General features: G+C 43.2%; 1 protein-coding gene across 2 annotated transcripts in view; it reads left to right on the top strand.

The window, feature by feature from the left end:
- LOC137347108 (gap junction beta-4 protein-like) overlaps positions 1 to 16079 on the top strand; it is a 58219-nt gene extending 42140 nt beyond the window's left edge. The window contains exons 1-2 of one of the 2 annotated variants that reach the window (XM_068011199.1): positions 3561 to 3817; positions 11224 to 16079. In XM_068011199.1, the coding sequence (XP_067867300.1) occupies positions 11252 to 12007 (756 nt within the window). In that variant the 5' untranslated portion in view covers positions 3561 to 3817; positions 11224 to 11251 and the 3' untranslated portion in view covers positions 12008 to 16079. Of the gene's footprint in view, positions 1 to 3560; positions 3818 to 11223 lie in introns of those variants that run through there. The other variant, XM_068011200.1, reaches the window with a different exon arrangement.
- The last annotated feature ends 4225 nt before the right edge of the window (positions 16080 to 20304 follow it).

Here is a 20304-nt window from a genome sequence, read left to right on the forward strand (position 1 = left end):
GATGAGGGGATTGTCCAATCAGGAGAGATTGAGTAGACTAGACCTACATTCCTTTGAGTTTAGAAGAGTGAGAAGTGATCCCATTGAAACATTTAAATTCTTAAGGGGCATGACAGGGTGGATGCTGGGAGGATATTTCCCATGGCTGGGGAGTCGACAACTAGGATCAGAGTCTCAGAATAAGGGTTCTGTCATTTAGGACGGAGATGGGGGAAAATTTCTTCACTTAAAGGGTTGTGAATCTTTGGAATTCTGTGCTTCAGAGAGCTGTGGATACTCAGTTGCTGAGTATCAATACAGAGATAGATAGGCTTTTGGCTATGAAGGGAAGTAAAGTATTTGGGAAGGTGGACTTCAGATAGAAGATCAGTCATGAACTTATTTTGGGCTGGATTTTAAGGAGCCGTTGACATCCGGATCCGTGATGGGGGTGGTGGGTAGGGGTTGCCTGAAGATGGCCCAGGATGATGCTCGCCATGGCCCTTGATGCCGACAGGGCCCGGCCCGATCCTCCCAGTGGCGACAGGGCACCGTGGCAGTCCCCACCACTCAGTGACAGAAGCACAACCACCATATGCAAGTAAAGTAAATTAATAGATTGTCACGTACTTACCATTAATCTCGATGTCCTGCTGCGATTTTCAGCCCGGTGGCCGGCACTGTCAGTGCTGGGTTGTGGGAGTGCGGGATAGGGTCAAATTAATGACATGGGTGCAGGGGATGGTGGGAAGGGTTGTAGTTTAAAGTTTGTGCAATTTGTGCGGGGGCAGTGGGGGGAGGTCAGATGGTAAAGCTAAGTGTTTTTTTGGGGGGGGAGAGCGCAAATAATTTAATTGTTATTGGGTGGGTGGGAGAGGGGCAAAAGAGATATTTTTATTTAACTTAATTAAATCTTTCTTTAAATATTTAAATATCCCGGTAGGGCTGACAACCCTTTAAAAATGGCGTCAGTGCCTGTGCACAGGCAGCTGACATCATTGCCGGGGTCGGACAGCCCGTCCCTTCCATGCAAACCTTCGGACTCAGAGGCAAGAATTCTTCCACTGACCCAACGCTGACATCCAACTGCTTGCTCATCCTCTAGCTTCCTGAGGACAAGAGGAATTCTCAAAGGAAGGTCTGTCCTGTGCTGCAGGGGTTGTTTCTCGTCAGAGGGCAGCCATTCCTAAACAGTAAGTGCAAACACTTCACAAGTCAGGAGCAAATGAAGAACTGGCATAAAAATTAATGAAATCAACCGAACAAAAAAGGTACAGCAACAAACTCAAAACACCAGTAGCAAGAACATGAAAGTTTTAAGAACTTTTCTTCTGCAGCTCCTTTTCAAATGGATGCACCGTGACTTCGGGAAATCTGGAACAGGAAGGCCCTGGCCTCATTTGCATGCTTCTGGGACCTTTAATAACTTTCACGCACCGCTGAGCCTCCATTGCTGTCCGGGTCCCAGTGCATTTAGAGCCTTCACACTCAGCTGTCAATTTATTTTGTCCATCGGTACCCAGTCTGCCTTTGTGCCACTGGTCCATTGGAGCAGAAAACCTCTTTATTTCCATGTGCTCATCACTATGAAGTGTCTGTGGGTGGCATTGCTGGCCAATTGGAAGTCATTGCATGCAACAGCACCACTAGCAGGAAGAAAATAGGATTGCAACAACAAATTCAATATATTTGAAAAAACAACCTTGCATTTAGGTAGCACCGTTCACATCCTCAGAGCTTCCCATAACACTTCACAACAAGTCAAGTATTTTCAAAATGTAGATGCTGTTGAAATGCAGGGAAACGTGGCAGCCAATTTGAGGGAAGGTGGGGATGTGGTAAGGAAAATGGGATTAATGTAGGGTTAGTATAAATGGGTGGTTGATGGTCGGCACAGACTCAGTGGGCCGAAGGGCCTGTTTCAGTGCTGTATAAATAAATAAATAAATAAATAAAAGTATGATCCACAAACAGCAATGAGATAAATGACCAGTTGATTTGTTTTATTGGTGGTGTTGGTTGCAATGGTGATTGGTAGCCAGGACACCAGGAGAACTCTCCCGCTCTCCCTTGAAGAGGAATGTGGTATTTTTCCATCCACCTGAGAGGGCAGAGTCTCAATTTATTTTGCAATCAAAGGAAAGCACACCTGACAATGCAGCATTCCCTCAGTACTGCACTGAAACATGAACCAAAATTATAGCACAGCACAGAAGGAGGTTATTCAGCCCATCATGTCTATGCTATCTCTCTGCAAGAGCAGCTCACCTAGCCCCACTCCTGCAAATTTTATATGCTAATTTCTCTGGAGTTGTGCCCACAACCTACTGACTCAGAGGCAAGATTCCTACCTCTGAACCAAATGGGAAATCTTCAGGGGAAAATATTTCATTTTTTGTATTTCCCTGTTTTCTTCTTCCACGCCTGAATAGCTTACTGGCAGCATTAATGACTTACTTACTCAAGGACTTTGAGACCAGGCACACACCGAACATTGTAACCTAAAAGAAAGCCATCTGTAGACCCTGTCTGTCTATTGCACCGTGTAGACCAGTAATCTGTACTGCACCAGAACACTGAGGTTCAGCAGGTCAGACTGAAAGATGCCACCAAACTCCTGGTAACAAGTGGTGCACAGTTGCTGCCACTTACTTAGCTCCACTGTTTGACATGAACATTGAGGCAATCCCATGTTCCCGAAGGTTAACCTTTCCTGATTCTGCCAAAATATAGATTGCTTGACCACTGTTTGATCTTTTTTTGGGCTGTTTCAGGCAGAGGTGTATAATTTTTGTAAGGGGTTCTTTATTTGCTTGTCCTTGTTATATTAGACTGAAGCTATAGAAATCGTCAACTGTCCTTTCAATTCTAGGACTTTATTGTGGTTCTGTTTCAGACTAATGAGTCTCCACTCTGTTGCCTGTAAGGATTCTAAATGAAGTTGACAGTCTCAACCATAGTATTTAAGCAGAAAGAGTCCACCACATAGAAAGTCCCACAAATTCAGCCCTGAACAGTCACTGAATGTTGTATCTTCCTCCATTTGCTAATTCTAATAGAAGGAAAAAACAAACAACCATATAATGACCTCATGAGGATGCCGATTTGATGGGTAAAATTGGGGAGCAGTGGAATAATGCCCCAAAATTGTCAGTCTCGGGCAGAGAGACAACAGTGATGATTGGTGTAGGTAATGAAGGTGTCAGATTGGGGTTGTAGGAGATGCTGCTTCAGAAGGTGGATTTGCTGCACTTTTGGGAAGAGTATAGGGAGCTTTGCCCAACATTTATACCATACTATAACAGAACTGGGTGTGCTTGAAACTACTGCTGGGTGTAAGCGATTAAAAAGGAAGTCCAAGCACTAAGACTGACAAGCACTTAAACTGTCCCCTGAAAATGTATAATTAAAGCATAAACCCAGCAAATCGTCAGTTATGAGCCTTTCTGCTGAAGTCTGCAGCAATCTGTAGAAAAAGAGGAACTAAGTCATGAAGACTTAACTGCCACTGGCATGTGGCTGCTTTCCAAATAAAATAAATAAGCCATTCCAAATGGTGAGGATTTCAAACCCCAGGGAAACATTAAGTGCAAATGACACCTTGCTTACAAACATGCAACGCAACAGAAAACATCCTCCATTCTCTGCCCCAATACGTATAGAAACAATTACCTCCAGACACACCCTGGAATAATGTGGGCTAGTTACATGAGTAAAACTGAAACCCAGCCAACAAGTTTTCAGAGTGTGGAGATTGTTGGAACTAGTTCAGTTTTCGACTAATTCCGTGTTTGAGTGAACTTGCAGACCTGGGAAGCTGTCGCTGCTGAATTCTCTGGTAAGGTTTTCTGAACACACTTTCTGCTGTGTACTTTTGTGTTTTCACCTTTTGCCCAGTCCAAATCAGACGTGGAACAAGACAGAAGGGATGACCCTACTTTTTGAGCCCTGATGTTTGTTTTAGCTGGTGTTGTAAATTCTTTTAAACTCCTTAAAAACTAGTATCTTCACATGACGAGTTACCAAACTAAGTGGCGAATAGTAGTTTTATGTCTTACTGGCCTCACAGTGTCTAATCGACATTTTAAATATATTCAGTCCAAAAACCAGACGGTCCAGTGAAGTACGAGTGAAGCCAGTACACCCGGAATTGTACTTACAATTAATCAATCATAAAGTACCTGCTGAATCACAAAGAAAGGCCAAGTGTGTGAAGGCCCTTAACATCTTTTAACTTATTTTTTGTAACGATATTCACTGGAGTGACATGAAGTGCAAATTAAAGACAGAGACAGTCAGAGAAGCTAAACTGCAGTTGAATAGATTCCAAAAGAATTTATCAACTAAATCTAAGCAGATTCACTGTAAAAACAGATCCGACTGACTGGCTTGTTACCTTCACAGCCCCAACACATTTAGAAGGGCAGCTGCCTGGTCTCTTGAAGCTGGGTCAGGAATGGACTATGTGATAGACAAGGAGATAGACAAAGAGGCCATCCCTCTGTGGAATACTGGGATTCACTAGCTTAACATGCTAATAAGCCACTCAAATGTACGTATTTTTAAGGGATTACCCTAACAGGAAGGCCATCAGTTTAAACCATTGTCTTTACATATGTTTGATGGGGCAATGACGATAGGCTGCTGCATCATTTAGTACTGTTTACTTAATTGTATTTTAGCTTAAAAGAAACTAAGTAGCACTTTGAAAAAAAGCTCTCCAGCAGTCTGCCACAAACTAAAGTCATTCTGATCACTAATATGATAGCACAGGTTTCCAACAGCTTTGAACCAACTAAAATACACCTGACTACGTAACTTTTCTCCTTTAATTGATGGAGGAGGCTTAAATGACATTTTCTGAAAGTATTTTCTCTCTGCCTCTCTTTTGGCGATTCCAAATTATACGCCATCAAGACAGAAAAACAGTCTGTTCGGAGACCTCTGCAGTGCTGAGTTAAAGCTGTCTGATAGGCAGTCTGTGCATTCCTCTGAACTCGCGCATGAACTGAAAGGATGTGATTCAGCTTTGGCCTGGAATACAGTATTTTTGTAGAAGCAGAAAATCATCTGTGTTTGGTGGGTTGGGAGACTTGAATACAGCTGTTGTTTTTCTCAATAATACTCAATAATAATATTGTTGTTACCAGTTAAAAGTCTTTCATCGAGAGGTGTAGCTAGTGTGTGAATGAATTTCCCTCCGATTGTCGCTCTCTCTCTTCCTCTAGAGATCAGCCTCTCAGCGTTTATTGAGGGGGGCTTATTTCAATATTATTTTCACTGTCAAAGAACTGTTATGGCCCCCACCACTGACAGCATGCCCACATATCCTGGACAGCCACTTATATCGGGCAAAGGATGCCGACCCTTTGGTGTCAGCATCAGAGTCAATTTCAGTGGTGCCGCTTAAACCATGTTAAGCACGTCGACTATTTCAGGCAGTTCAAGCAGTTTCTCACTCCATGCTATAATGGAATTACCTGTAATACAGGCAGTCTTGCCGCATTCATTCCACCCCCACCCCACAGCCTCTCGAACTCCTGCAATTGCTGCTTACATGCATTTACCCGCTGTGCTGGTGAAATTAATTACATCGCTACATACTTCAGCTAAGTCAGAAGGTTGTGGGTTCAAGACAAACTCCAGAGTAAAGGCCAGCTCGGGCCTGCAAATGAAACCCGACCCGAGCCCGACAGAACCACGTCCGACCCAAGCCCAACCCGGCCCGAGTCCTTTCATTTTTTCCCGCACCTGACCCGACCACCAGAAAGTACAGTTAACCTAGCTTCCGTCTTTCACTTTTGAAACTTGTGCAGATAAGCATCAAAAACTGTAACTGGGCTTGAAAGGTTGTTTTAAAAGTGCATTAAGATTCGAGCCACATACCGGAGGTGGTGTCCGACCTGGCCTGACCCGACCCAAGCCCAAATGCTGGATCCGGAAGAGTGACCCAACACATGTTGCCAGGTCCTGTCGGGTTCGGGTCCGGTAGCCATGGTCTACTCCAGAGACTTGACCAATGGAGTGCTGCACTGTTGAAAGTGATATCTTTTGGATGAGACATGAAAAACCGTGGCCCTATCTGCCCACTCAAGTGGCTGTAAATGACCCCATTTCACTATTTCGGAGTAGAACAGGGGAATTTTCCGGAGTGTGTGGCCAATATTTATCCCTCAACCAACATCACCAACACAGATTATTGAGTCATTATCACCCTGTTATTTGTAGGATCTTGCTGTGCAAAAATTGGATGCTGCGTTTCCTACATTATAACTGTGACTGTACTTCAAAAGTACTTATTTGACTGCAGAGTGCTTCAAGACTTCCTGAGGTTGTGAAACGTACTATATAAATACTAATTTATATTGATACTAGGGTGGCACAGTGGCGCAGTGGTTAGCACCGCAGCCTCACAGCTCCAGGGACCCGGGTTCGATTCCGGGTACTGCCTGTGTGGAGTTTGCAAGTTCTCCCTGTGTCTGCATGGGTTTTCTCCGGGTGCTCTGGTTTCCTCCCACAAGCCAAAAGACTTGCAGGTTGATAGGTAAATTGGCCATTATAAATTGTCACTAGTATAGGTAGGTGGTAGGGAAATACAGGGACAGGTGGGGATGTTTGGTAGGAATATGGGATTAGTGTAGGATTAGTATAAATGGGTGGTTGATGGTCGGCACAGACTCGGTGGGCCGAAGGGCCTGTTTCAGTGCTGTATCTCTAATCTAATCTAATTCTTCCCTTTCTCCAGCCAGTTCAGCTCAGTGGTTTTGATTCCAATACAAGTAAAAAGAAAGACTTGCATTTATACAGCAACTTTCATGAATTAGAATATCCCAAACTGTTTTAAAGTCAATTAAGTATTTTTTGAAATTGTGCATAGCAAGTTCCTGATAACAGCTATGTGATAATGACCAGATAATCTGTTTTTGTGATGTTGATTGTGGGATAAATATTAGCCAGAACACCAGGGTTAACTCCCATGCTCTTCTTCAAAATAGCACCTAGGATCTTTTATGTCCGTCTGTGAGAGCAGAGAGAGACTCGGTTTAACATCTCATCGAAAGACAGCACCTTCGACAGTGTAGCACTGCACTGGAGTGTCAGCTTGTGCTCAAGTGAGACTTGAACTCACAAGCTTTTAATTCAGAGATAAGATTGCTACCAACTGAGTTACAGCTGACAGATAAGATCAATAATGAGCTTGGCACGCAAAAAAGAACTGGATTTTTTTCCAAAGCATACTCTGCTCTTCACTTCCTGTACTGTAATCGCATACAATATTTTACAGTGGCTTGGAGCAGAAGAGAAGTGCAGTGGCGTGACAGTAAATCATTTAAGGTCAAAGCGACTGTAATACACAATCAGAACAGTTTATACACAAAATTCTTTTAATGAACCTACATTCAGCAAAACACGCACCCATGCCGCAGTGGCAAGTGTCATTAGATAGCACAGTCTCATAACATGTTACCAGGCCAGTTCCAGGATCACGACCATCAGGTTACACCTGCCACTACATTTAGTGGGCAAAACATGTTGGCACCAATGTGCCCTCTGTAAGTGGCAGGGACTGTACTAGAATTTGAACAAGAGCAAATTAAATCTAAAATGGAACACAATACACCTTCCATGTAGATGAGGAAGCTGGTGAGCGAGGGCACAGCCTATGTCCTGTCACTTCACAGTGCTGAGCCTTGAAGCTTCAGTACACTGCAGCACATCATCAACACTGATCGTTCAGTACAATGGTTTATGGGTGGGTGTATGCTTAAAGGAACCTGGCGAATAGCTCTAGAAAAAATTCTTTAGTTATTTCATTCCATTCAACACCCAGTGGGCTTAATTGACCTTTAAAAGGCCTGGCCAGCCCTGCTAACATTAGTCAGAAAAAATGTAGTAGCTTCACTCTTTGTTAACTCCATTTAGGAACATAGAAACAGGAGCAGGCCATTTAGTGCCTCAAGCCTACTCCACCATTCCATGGCTCATTTGTATCTTAACTCCATGTTCCCACCTTAGTGTCATAACCCTTAATATTCTTGCCTAAGAAAAGTCTAGCAGTTTCAGTTTTGAAATTTTCAACTGCCCTAGCATCTTTTTGGGGAGAGAGTTCCAGATTTCCATTCCCTGCACCACCCAGCTCTGAGTTTAATGTTATGCCCCTGGACACCCCACCAGAAGGAATAATTTCTCTCTATCTACCCTATCAATTCCTTTAAACTTCGTAACACATTAATTATTTCACCCCTTAAACTTCTATACTCAATGAAATAGAAGCCTAGTCCATGCAGCCTGTCTTTATAATTTAACACTTTTATTCTTGATATCATTCTGGTGAATCTGCACTGTACCCCCTCCAAGGCCAATATATCCTTCCTGAGGTGCGGTGACCAGAACTGCTCTAAGTGGGGTCTAGTTAGAGCTTTGTAAACTGCAGCATAATTTAACCCCCTTTATATTCCAGCCCCCTTGAGATAACGGCCAATATTCCATTTGCTTTTTTAATTATTTTTTGTACCTGTCCTCTGGCATTTAATGATTTTGGTCCTTATACCCGTGAATCTCTCTGTTCCTCCACAGTTCCTATTTCTCATCATTCAGAAAGTAGTTTAATCTATATTTGTATGTCCAAAGTGGATGACCTCACACTTGCTCACATTGAACTTTATCTGCCACAGTTTTGCCAATTCACTTAATCAATCAATGTTGTGATGGAAACCACAACTGCCAAATGGAAACATATTGATTTTGTCATATGGAACAGTATTTGAACATTTACTGGACATTGAAATAATCTTGTTTAAAAAGATCACAGGACTGAATGGCTGAAAACATGGCTACACATTTGCATTCTATGAGACAGTTGCACAGAGAGACAATGGAAGTACTCCCTGATCCAATTAGCCAGATGGATTTTGTCAATAATGATGACCAAAAGACATTGAGAGTCATTATCTGTGTAAGAGCTAACACTCTACCTCCAACCCCCCCCCACCCAAACCACCCACCCACCTGCACCCCCACCCACCCTCCCAACCACCTACCCACCACCACTCCCCACCACCGCCACCCCCCCACCCCCCACTGAGTGTGTCTGGAATCCAGAAACCTTGCAGGAGAGGCTGTTTCAAACAAAATGCTAGTCACGTGACTAACCTGCTGGTTAACCTGGAGTTGATTGAATTGTGCTGACAGTAAAGTTTTGAGACAGACTGCTTTTTGAAGACAAAAGAGAAGCAAGGCCTCTCTCTCACTCTCTCACGCAAAGCTCCAGGGACCCACAGAAGTAACTTAACCCTCAAGACAGAAGAGCCTGCAGCCTTCTGGTATCAGCGAAACAAGTTTGAAAGTGTGGACTGGGCCCTAACGAGAACTGCAAGAGTTAACTTCAATCAAAGACTTTACATCTAACCCAAAACCAGTAACTGAATTCCATCTACTATTTCAAACCTTCCCCCCTTTAATTCTTTCTCCTCCTCTCTATCTATTTGTGCATGTGTTTATTGCATATGCATGCTAGTGTGGTGACGTCGCGTATTCTTAGTAGTTTTAATTGAGTTAGAGTTTTAAAGTTAATAAACTTACGCCTTTCTTGTTTAAATCTGAGAAAACCTGTCTGGTTGATTTCTTTACAATTACAATTAGAGAACAGTGAGCAAGGAATAACTGAGGAGAAGCTAAAAACACTGCAGCCAGGATTTTTCCCTCGGAAAAGTCGTGGCAAACCCCGCTTCTGTCTGGCCTAGGGATCTGACCGGCATTTTGCAGTTCCCCAGGCTTTAATTGTTCTGAGGCTGGACACCCCGCCTAATGGAGCTGCCAGCCAATCAGCGGGCCGGCAGCTCTTAGTCCCAGCAGCGCCACCAGGAGTGGTGGGCACTGCTGGGACTACACTCAGCTTCAAGATGATGATTTCAGGGAGCCCCGGAACCAATGTAAATTTTTGTTGCCTCACGAGGATGATCGGTCACGCCCCAGTGAGGCATAGGTGGTTGGGGCAGTGGGGACAGCCCTCCGTCAGGCACAGGGTGCCCGATCATGAGGGCACCACCCACCTCCCCCCCCCCCCCCCCACCGAGGCCTTCAGAGATCTGCCTGCTTTTGTCAGGTGGCTTTTCTCGGGTCTGGGCCGCCTAACTAGCCGTGGGTAAAATCTCCGTGGTGGCAGGCGGAGGCCCTTAAGTGGCCCTGCATAAGTGGTGGCAGAGGCGAGAGCAGATCAGGAAGGGCCCCCCGAGCCTTCTGCTCCATTTGATGCCCCCCCCCCCCCACCCCCACCACTTTCCCACTCTTTGAGGTGGTTGGGGGGGGTGGGGGGGTGGAAATTATGGGCCTGTGCTTTAAAAGTTTAACCCTGCTGCGGCCAAATCAGGAAAAGGCTGAGATGAGAGACCTAGACCCCTTCCTCAGCTGATCCTTTGTTAGCTTTGACTAGTTATGTGGGAGTGAGTTAACAAGCTTATAATGTTATCAAGAATAGTGCAAATCTTTAGAGTGTTTTTGCAGATGCTAAAGATCTACTTATATTCATTTCATTCATGCATTTCATTATTATAAAGTTTTAATCTTTCCAGTGCTCAACTTTCTTCATTGAAAACAAATCCAGCTCCATAAATTCATGCTTATAATTTTGATTTTTAAATCCTGGATTCATCCTGGTCTTTCTTCACTGTATATTCCCCAATATACCATCATCTTTTTGAATGCAAGACAATCAAAGCTACAGTTTATAGATCTCCTTTTACCTGATGCACATTCCGTGGATCCTGTCATTATTCTCAATAGTTCCTCAGTAGGTGCTAGATGGAAAGCAAAATTCTTGCTGCATCACCTCATTTTCCTTGGAACCTTGGAGAAAGTTCTTATCTCATTGGTTTGGATTGGAGTAAAACCAAAGTCTCAGATGTGAAGGATGGTCTGAAGGAAAGTTGAACCACTGTGCCCAGACAGAAACTGGTATGGTCACTTCAGCCACCTGTTAATGCATCGCCAACTATTACTTTCCAGTGACATCAATGCAAAGTAAAAATGGGTCGGTATAAAATGGGCAGCCAATCTGACAGCATCAGTTTTCTACCTGACTGAAGTTCAGTTAAAATTGCCCCCCTGCCCCCCATTTCTATGTTCAGGGTTTCACTGTGCCACCATTCTGTTCATCAGCATAAATATTTTATAAATCCTGCTTACTGGGTAATCGGATGAAGAGGTGAAAACTAGTTGTTATATCTTTTGTCATTTTTGTTTTAGGTTGACAAGTCAGTAAATTCCAGCTGCCATGGACTGGGGGACACTACAAGGAGTGCTCAGTGGAGTGAATAAATATTCGACTGGATTTGGACGGATCTGGCTCTCCGTAGTCTTCCTCTTCAGGGTATTAGTGTTTGTGGTGGCAGCAGAAAGTGTTTGGGGTGATGAGCAGAGTGACTTTGTCTGCAATACCCTGCAACCTGGCTGTCCAAATACTTGCTATGACGAGTACTTCCCCATCTCCCACATTAGGCTGTGGGCTTTGCAGCTAATCTGTATCACTACACCTTCACTGTTGGTTGTCTTGCATGTGGCCTATCGAAAAGAGAGGGAGAGGAAGCACAGGCTAAAACACGGAGAGAATTGTTCCCAACTATACCAAAACACAGCGAAGAAACGCGGTGGGCTATGGTGGACCTATTTACTCAGTCTGCTATTTAAAACTGGTTTTGAAGTTGCTTTCTTATATATACTTCACAGTATTTATGATAGTTTTTATTTGCCTCGTCTTGTCAAGTGTTCCATGTTCCCTTGCCCAAATGTAGTTGATTGCTTCATTGCCAAGCCAACTGAGAAAAGGATCTTCACTTACTTCATGGTTGGAGGGTCAGCTGTTTGTATTATCCTCAACATTTCTGAAATACTTTACTTAATTTTCAAACAATGCTTTCGATGTTGCAACAGAAAATATGAAAAGGAAGAAGTGAGCATGTCAAAGAAAAAACGAAAGTTGATTGAAGATAATTGTGAGAACAGCAACAGACAAGTAGAATGTAAGGTCTAACAGTCAAGGTTGTAAATCAATAGCAAAATCATTATCTATTATACACTTTGGAAAAGCATAACATGCTCAATACCTGCTTAGTACTTTCACCAATAAGAGATATTATGCTGGTAAACAAATAGTACTTAGAGGGCAAATACTGCACAAAGCTACCTGTATCAGACTGGCTAAAAATGAATAATATTCACACCAAATTGAGTATGACTCTCATCTTTCTACATCTGTTGAAATGCTTCCCACTGTAAGGTATGATGACCAAAGACAACCAGCAGCTTCAACACAATACTTGGGACAAATGTTTCAGTTATCTCCAACTTGGTAAGGTTTTTAAATCCATGTCTTTACGAAGCTATACCAAAGACATAACAGCACTGGAACAACGGGGACATTGTTGGAGTTTGCACTATCATTAGACCATGGCATGAGCAGACAGTATATCGCCATTGGACGAACAGCAACATGGACAGAGCCTATTCGTCATTAGATGGACAATCAGGATCTGGGGAAAATATATTTACCAATAGAATAACAAGGCCAAGGGCAGAGCATGTATCACTGAGCAAGCAAAGTGATGGGCAGAGCACACATCACCACAGCAGATGTGAGATTTATGGCACTGCAACCATGGGCTGAAATTAATTCAGACAAGAAGAATAACTGATGTCAGGGAACTTAAACTATCATAAGGAAATGGAGAAGCATTATGAATGATTATGAGCCATTGATGTGTGGTTTTCACGAAGTGATGGACAGAATTGCATAATATGATGCACAAAATGCCAGTAGAAAAAAGCACAGAAAAGCTTTTAATCCTATGTGATAAAAATGGAACTTGACTCTGTCTCTATAAATCAACAGGCCTTATTGGAAATGGACAGATTTTAACAAGGTGAATCCAAACTACTGATAAAAACCCTAAATTAACAGATAGTAAGAACAGAATTAGACTTAGGCAATCACCCTTGAATATGACTCCAAGACTTGAGCACAATAATCTAGGCTGATACTCCAGTGCAGTACTGAGGGAGTACTGTACTGTCAGAGATGCCGTCTTTCCAATGAGACATTAAAGGAGACCTGTCCTCTCTCTCAGGTGGGTGTATAAGATCCCATTGCACTATTTTGAAGAACAGCAGGGGAGTTATCCTCAGTGTTCCTGGCCAATATTTATCCCTCAATCAACAGCGCAAAAACAGATTAACTGGTCATCATCACATTTTTGCTTGTGGGAACTTGTTGTACGTAATGTAGCTCCTGTATTTCCTACATTACAACAGTGAATACATTTTTTAAAAAGTATTTCATTGGCTGTAAAGTGTTTGGGATGTCCTGTGACCAGGAAAGGGGCTATATGAATGCAAGCCTTTCTTTTTTTTCTTACGATTTGAGAAACGTGACAGTGAACATTTTATTCATAAACAAAGTTGATGCCATTGCTAACTATCTGGAAAAGTTTATGGTAATGGATCAAGAGGCGGGGAAAGAAAGATGTGGCTAGATGAAAGGAGGGCCTGGTAAGTAGAAAGTGCATTGATCACAAGCCCCCAGAGCACAGAAAGTGCAGAGGGAGAGAGAAAGAGAAAGAGAGAGAAAGCACATCACCACCAGGTCAGCGACAAACTTTTATTTAATCAGGAGAGATGTAAAATAGCTGCCAATTGGCTGTTCCCAGTTTTACACTGTCACACATAGTCCAACAGCTCACAGTGTATCTTTTTTTTGGCCTGCCTCCTCTCCCAAGTTCTATAATTATTAATATTAAGAGGATGTGATGGTTTGAAGCCATAGCACAATTTCAAAGCAATGGGCGGCACAGTGGCGCAGTGGTTAGCACCGCAGCCTCACAGCTCCAGGGACCTGGGTTCGATTCCGGGTACTGCCTGTGTGGAGTTTGCAAGTTCTCCCTGTGTCTGCGTGGGTTTTCTCCGGGTGCTCCGGTTTCCTCCCACAAGCCAAAAAGACTTGCAGATTGATAGGTAAATTGGCCATTATAAATTGTCACTAGTATAGGTAGGTGGTAGGGAAATATAGGGACAGGTGGGGATGTTTGGTAGGAATATGGGATTAGTGTAGGATTAGTATAAATGGGTGGTTGATGTTCGGCACAGACTCGGTGGGCCGAAGGGCCTGTTTCAGTGCTGTATCTCTAATCATACATATGGTTACCAGGTTCAGTACTGTGTCCTGCCTTTAACAAACAACAACTGGAATTGTTCTGTGTATGACACAGAAATTTTCAGTACAAATTGCCTGCAGACAGAGGACACTGCAATTTTAATCAAATGTTCCTGTGTCATATATACAGTGCTGTTTCCACAACTTTATATATTCATTCACAGGATGTGGACAGCACTGGCAAAGCCAGAATTTATTCCCCACCGTTAACTGAGTGGCTTGTTATGCCATTTCAGAGTCAACCAAATTGTTGTTAATCTGGAGTCACATATAGGCCAGACTGGTTAAGAACAGCAGATTGTCCTTCCCTAAAAGGCATTAGTGAACCAGAAGGGTTCTTACACAGTCACCATTACAAATGTTAGCTTTTTAAAACTCCAGATTTAAAAAAAAATTATTAACTGAATTTAAATTCCCCAGCTGCCATGGTGCAATTTGAAATTGTTGCAGGATCATTAGGCATGCCATGTGGATTACTAGTTAAATAACCACTATGCTACCATTCTCTTACTATTGGACTTATTTGAAAGCTTGAACTATGGTAAAGCCTTCAGTGTATGTCATTAATCATGGCGCAGAAATTCCAGAAGATTGTGGTGTAAGTGACTTGTGTCATGTTATAAGTTCCTGGAACTTCTGCGCTGCTCCACAGAAACCCTCACCGAAAAGTTGAATAACTAATTAACATATCTCCACCCCTCACTAAAATCAATGACTGGATCAAGTTTGCTGAATTAATGCCACTGTGATCTCCACAGACACTTAAGCCATTACAGAATGGTGCTGGAGGGCTCAGAATCAATAAAGAATTCAATCACTTTATCAGGGTTTCCTGAGGATAATATTTTTACATCTCATATATTGCTATGTATTTGGCTCCAACCTGAAACCTCAATTAAATAATAAAACAAGTGATTTGACAGTCAGGCATGTAATGATTTCCCCAACTGATATTATTTGTATATAAATATTTATTGATCTTTAGTACTAACCATGGATTGCAGCTGGTAACGAAATATAGCCTGGGATTGGGCGCAGTTCAAGAGACAACCCGATATTATTTATTTATACTATGAATCTTGTACAAACTCAATCAAATTAAACCTGACTCATAACCAGCTTGTACAGACTGCGACCCATCCCCTTGTTATCAGAGTGGAGCCAATACTCCTGAATGTAAAAAAACCTGTTGTTCTCTGTGGGGCCCCAGTACCTGAGATGTATATCAGACATTAGCCATGCCTCTCCCAATCCACTGTTACACTCGCTGTAGTGTATTTTAATTATTTTTCCAACCAACTGTAGTGTAAATTTCCCACTGGAGGATTGAGGAGGTCAACTGTCTAACTTATGGCGTCCAGCGCCAATATTGCCATTGCAGCAAATTCTGACCTGTATTTTATTACAGAACATTCACATTGTACCATTGCCATTCTCTGAATTCATCCATTCAGAACAACAGCCACTTAGTAAAGCTCACGCATCACTAGTGGTCCTATGTTTATTATACCATGTACACTCTATACTATGAGCATATTATGTCAGCGTGTTGCACGCAGAGAAAAACGTCACAAAAGAAAATGAAATTGCCATGCTTAACTCTACAACATGGGCTGTAGAGATTCATAAGAAAAACTGTGAATGCTGAGATCTGAAAGGGAAAGGTATAACTGTCTAGATCTTGTCTCCCAATGAAGTACTCATAGCTGTATCAAACAATGTACTTTGTGTCAAAAGGAGAAGGAGATTATCCTGGAGAATCTGAGACATGTAAAGGCAAAAACTCTCAGAACATATATATTGAGTTGATTTTTTTTTCTGTCTTATTATGTTGTTACATCTCATATATTGTTAACTTTGCACAATGAGGAAAATTAAATAAATATATAAATTATAAATATGTGAACAGGAGTTGCAAACAGAGAATTTTTTTTCATCAACCAGAATCCTGCCATTTGCAGAAACCCATCATCATGTTTAACAGTCTCCAATCAAGCTACTGAGAATTCTACACAGGTAGAATTGTTTGCTCAATCACTGCACATGCTTTTTGTATAGAGACATATGTACCTAAATGCAAAAAGCTTAGGCATAGGTTGGCAACAGCCAAGACTTAGGAGCCGCCAAGTGTACGAAGAGATGCTTCTGGAGTTAATCAATGAAATCCTTGTCGTTTAACAGCATAGAGCAGCAGCAAGCTTCTTTGCTGCTTGTTCTTATACATTAGGACATTGGCTTCTGGAGTTATCTGGAGTTGAGTAGGCAGAATCCCAATGCCTGGCAATAGGTCGACCATTCTGAGGTCCCATAATGAACAAGGGTGACTGGTCAAACATGAATAATGCCTTGGAGCAACCTTCTGCCATCTGGTGTTATAATGCACCCCAATGAGTTACCTCAAGGAAGATGGTCATTAGTTGGCCATTAGACAACAGCAACTCATATTTAGATAACACCTTTAATGTCGTAAGATATCCCATGGCAGTTCACAAGAGCGTAATAAAACAAAATTTCACATCAGGCCACATAAGTAGATATTAGGGAAGATGGAAAAAAGCTTGGTCAAGAAGTAGGCTTTAAGGAGCATCATGAAGAAGGAAAGCAAGGTAGAGAGTTGGAGAGGTTTACGGAGAGAATTCCAGAACCTCAGCTCTTGGCAACTGAAGGTACGGCTGCCAATGATGAAGCGATTAAAATCAAGAATGCACAATAGGGCAGAATTGAAGGAGCACAAATATCTCGGAGAGATGTAGGGCTGGAAGAGATTATAGAAATAGAAAGGGATGAGGCCATGGAGGGATTTGAAATCAAGGATGAAAATTTTAAAGTCGTCGTGTTGCTTAATCAGGAACCAATGTAGGTCAGCAAGCACAGGGATGACAGGTGAACGGGACTTGATGCGAGTTGAGCCATGAGCAACAGGATTTTAGATGCCCTCACGTGTACAGAGAGTAGAAAGTGGGAGGCCAGCCAGGAGTGCGGTGGAATAGTCAAGTCTAGAGGCAACAAAGACATGGGAGGGATACAGCAGCAGATGAGCTGAAGCAGGGGCGAAGATGGGTGATGTTACGGAAGTGAAAATAAGCTGTCTTAGTGAGGGAGCAGATTTGTGGTTGAAAGTTCATCTTAGGTTCACATATGACACCAAGATTGTGAACAGTCTGCTTCAGCTTTAGACAGTTGGTGGGGAGAGGGATGGATTAGGTGGCTAGGAAAAAAAGGTTTGTGGCAGGGACAGAAAACAATGGCTTGGGTCTTTTTTTATTTGTTTTCATGGGATGTTGGCATTGCTGGAAAGGCTAGCATTTATTGCCCAACCCTAATTGCCCTTGAGAAGGTGGTCATGAGCTGCCTTCTTGAACCACTGCAGCTCCTCTGGTGCTGGTACAAAGAACAAAGAACAAAGAAAATTACAGCACAGGAACAGGCCCTTCGGCCCTCCAAGCCTACGCCGATCCAAATCCTCTATCTAAACCTGTCGCCTATTTTCTAAGGGTCTGTATCTCTTTACTTCCTGCCCATTCATGTATCTGTCTAGATACATCTTAAAAGACACTATCGTGCCCGCGTCTACCACCTCTGCTGGCAATGCGTTCCAGGCACCCACCACCCTCTGCGTAAAGAACTTTCCACGCATATCCCCCCTAAACTTTTCCCCTTTCACTTTGAACTCGTGTCCCCTTGTAATTGAATCCCCCACTCTGGGAAAAAGCTTCTTGCTATCCACCCTATCTATACCTCTCATGATTTTGTACACCTCAATCAGGTCCCCCCTCAACCTCCGTCTTTCTAATGAAAATAATCCTAAGCTACTCAACCTCTCTTCATAGCTAGCGCCCTCCATACCAGGCAACATCCTGGTGAACCTCCTCTGCACCCTCTCCAAAGCATCCACATCCTTTTGGTAATGTGGCGACCAGAACTGCACGCAGTATTCCAAATGTGGCCGAACCAAAGTCCTATACAACTGTAACATGACCTGCCAACTCTTGTACTCAATACCCCGTCCGATGAAGGAAAGCATGCCGTATGCCTTCTTGACCACTCTATTGACCTGCGTTGCCACCTTCAGGGAACAATGGACCTGAACACCCAAATCTCTCTGGACATCAATTTTCCCCAGGACTTTTCCATTTACTGTATAGTTCACTCTTGAATTGGATCTTCCAAAATGCATCACCTCGCATTTGCCCTGATTGAACTCCATCTGCCATTTCTCTGCCCAACTCTCCAGTCTATCTATATTCTGCTGTATTCTCTGACAGTCCCCTTCACTATCTGCTACTCCACCAATCTTAGTGTCGTCTGCAAACTTGCTAATCAGACCACCTATACTTTCCTCCAAATCATTTATGTATATCACAAACAACAGTGGTCCCAGCACGGATCCCTGTGGAACACCACTGGTCACACGTCTCCATTTTGAGAAACTCCCTTCCACTGCTACTCTTTGTCTCCTGTTGCCCAGCCAGTTCTTTATCCATCTAGCTAGTACACCTTGGACCCCATGCGCCTTCACTTTCTCCATCAGCCTACCAAGGGGAACCTTATCAAACGCCTTACTGAAGTCCATGTATACGACATCTACAGCCCTTCCCTCATCAATCAACTTTGTCACTTCCTCAAAGAATTCTATTAAGTTGCTAAGACATGACCTTCCCTGCACAAAACCATGTTGCCTATCACTGATAAGCCCATTTTCTTCCAAATGGGAATAGATCCTATCCCTCAGTATCTTCTCCAGCAGCTTCCCTACCACTGACGTCAGGCTCACCGGTCTATAATTACCTGGATTATCCCTGCTACCCTTCTTAAACAAGGGGACAACATTAGCAATTCTCCAGTCCTCCGGGACCTCACCCGTGTATAAGGATGTTGCAAAGATATCTGTTAAGGCCCCAGCTATTTCCTCTCTCGCTTCCCACAGCAACCTGGGATAGATCCCATCCGGACCTGGGGACTTGTCCACCTTAATGCCTTTTAGAATACCCAACACTTCCTCCCTCCTTATGCCGACTTGACCGAGAGTAATCAAACATCTATCCCTAACCTCAACATCCGTCATGTCCCTCTCCTCGGTGAATACCGATGCAAAGTACTCGTTTAGAATCTCACCCATTTTCTCTGACTCCACGCATAACTTTCCTCCTTTGTCCTTGAGTGGGCCAATCCTTTCTCTAGTTACCCTCTTGCTCCTTATATATGAATAAAAGGCTTTGGGATTTTCCTTAACCCTGTTTGCTAAAGATATTTCATGACCCCTTTTAGCCCTCTTAATTCCTCGTTTCAGATTGCGCCTACAATCCCGATATTCTTTCAAAGCTTCGTCTTTCTTCAGCCGCCTAGACCTTATGTATGCTCCCTTTTTCCTCTTAGCTAGTCTCACAATTTCACCTGTCATCCATGATTCCCTAATCTTGCCATTTCTACCCCTCATTTTCACAGGAACATGTCTCTCCTGCACGCTAATCAACCTCTCTTTAAAAGCCTCCCACACATGTGGATTTACCTTCAAACAGCTGCTCCCAATCTACATTGCCCAGCTCCTGCCGAATTATGGTATAGTTGGCCTTCCCCCAATTTAGCACTCTCCCTTTAGGACCACTCTCGTCTTTGTCCATGAGTATTCTAAAACTTACGGAATTGTGATCACTATTCCCAAAGTAGTCCCCTACTGAAACTTCAACCACCTGGCCCGGCTCATTCCCCAACACCAGGTCCAGTATGGCCCCTTCCCGAGTTGGACTATTTACATACTGCTCTAGAAAACCCTCCTGGATGCTCCTTACAAATACTGCTCCATCTAGACCTCTAACACTAAGTGAATCCCAGTCAATGTTGGGAAAACTAAAACCTCCTATCACCACCACCCTGTTGCTCCTACATCTTTCCATAATACACACACAGTGCTGTTAGGGAGGGAGTTCCAGGATTTTGATCCAGCGATGGTGAAGGAACGGTGATATATTTGCAAGCCAGGATAGTGTGTGGTTTGGAAGGGAACTTGCAGATGGTGGCGTTTCCATGCATTTGCTGCCCTTGTCCTTCTAGGTGGTAAAGGTCATGGTATGGAAGGTGTCGTCTAAGGAGTCTTGGTGAGTTGCTGCAGTGCATCCTGTAGA

The sequence above is a fragment of the Heterodontus francisci genome, chromosome 31, assembly GCF_036365525.1.
Source record: "Heterodontus francisci isolate sHetFra1 chromosome 31, sHetFra1.hap1, whole genome shotgun sequence".
Classification (NCBI taxonomy): Eukaryota; Metazoa; Chordata; class Chondrichthyes; order Heterodontiformes; family Heterodontidae; genus Heterodontus; species Heterodontus francisci.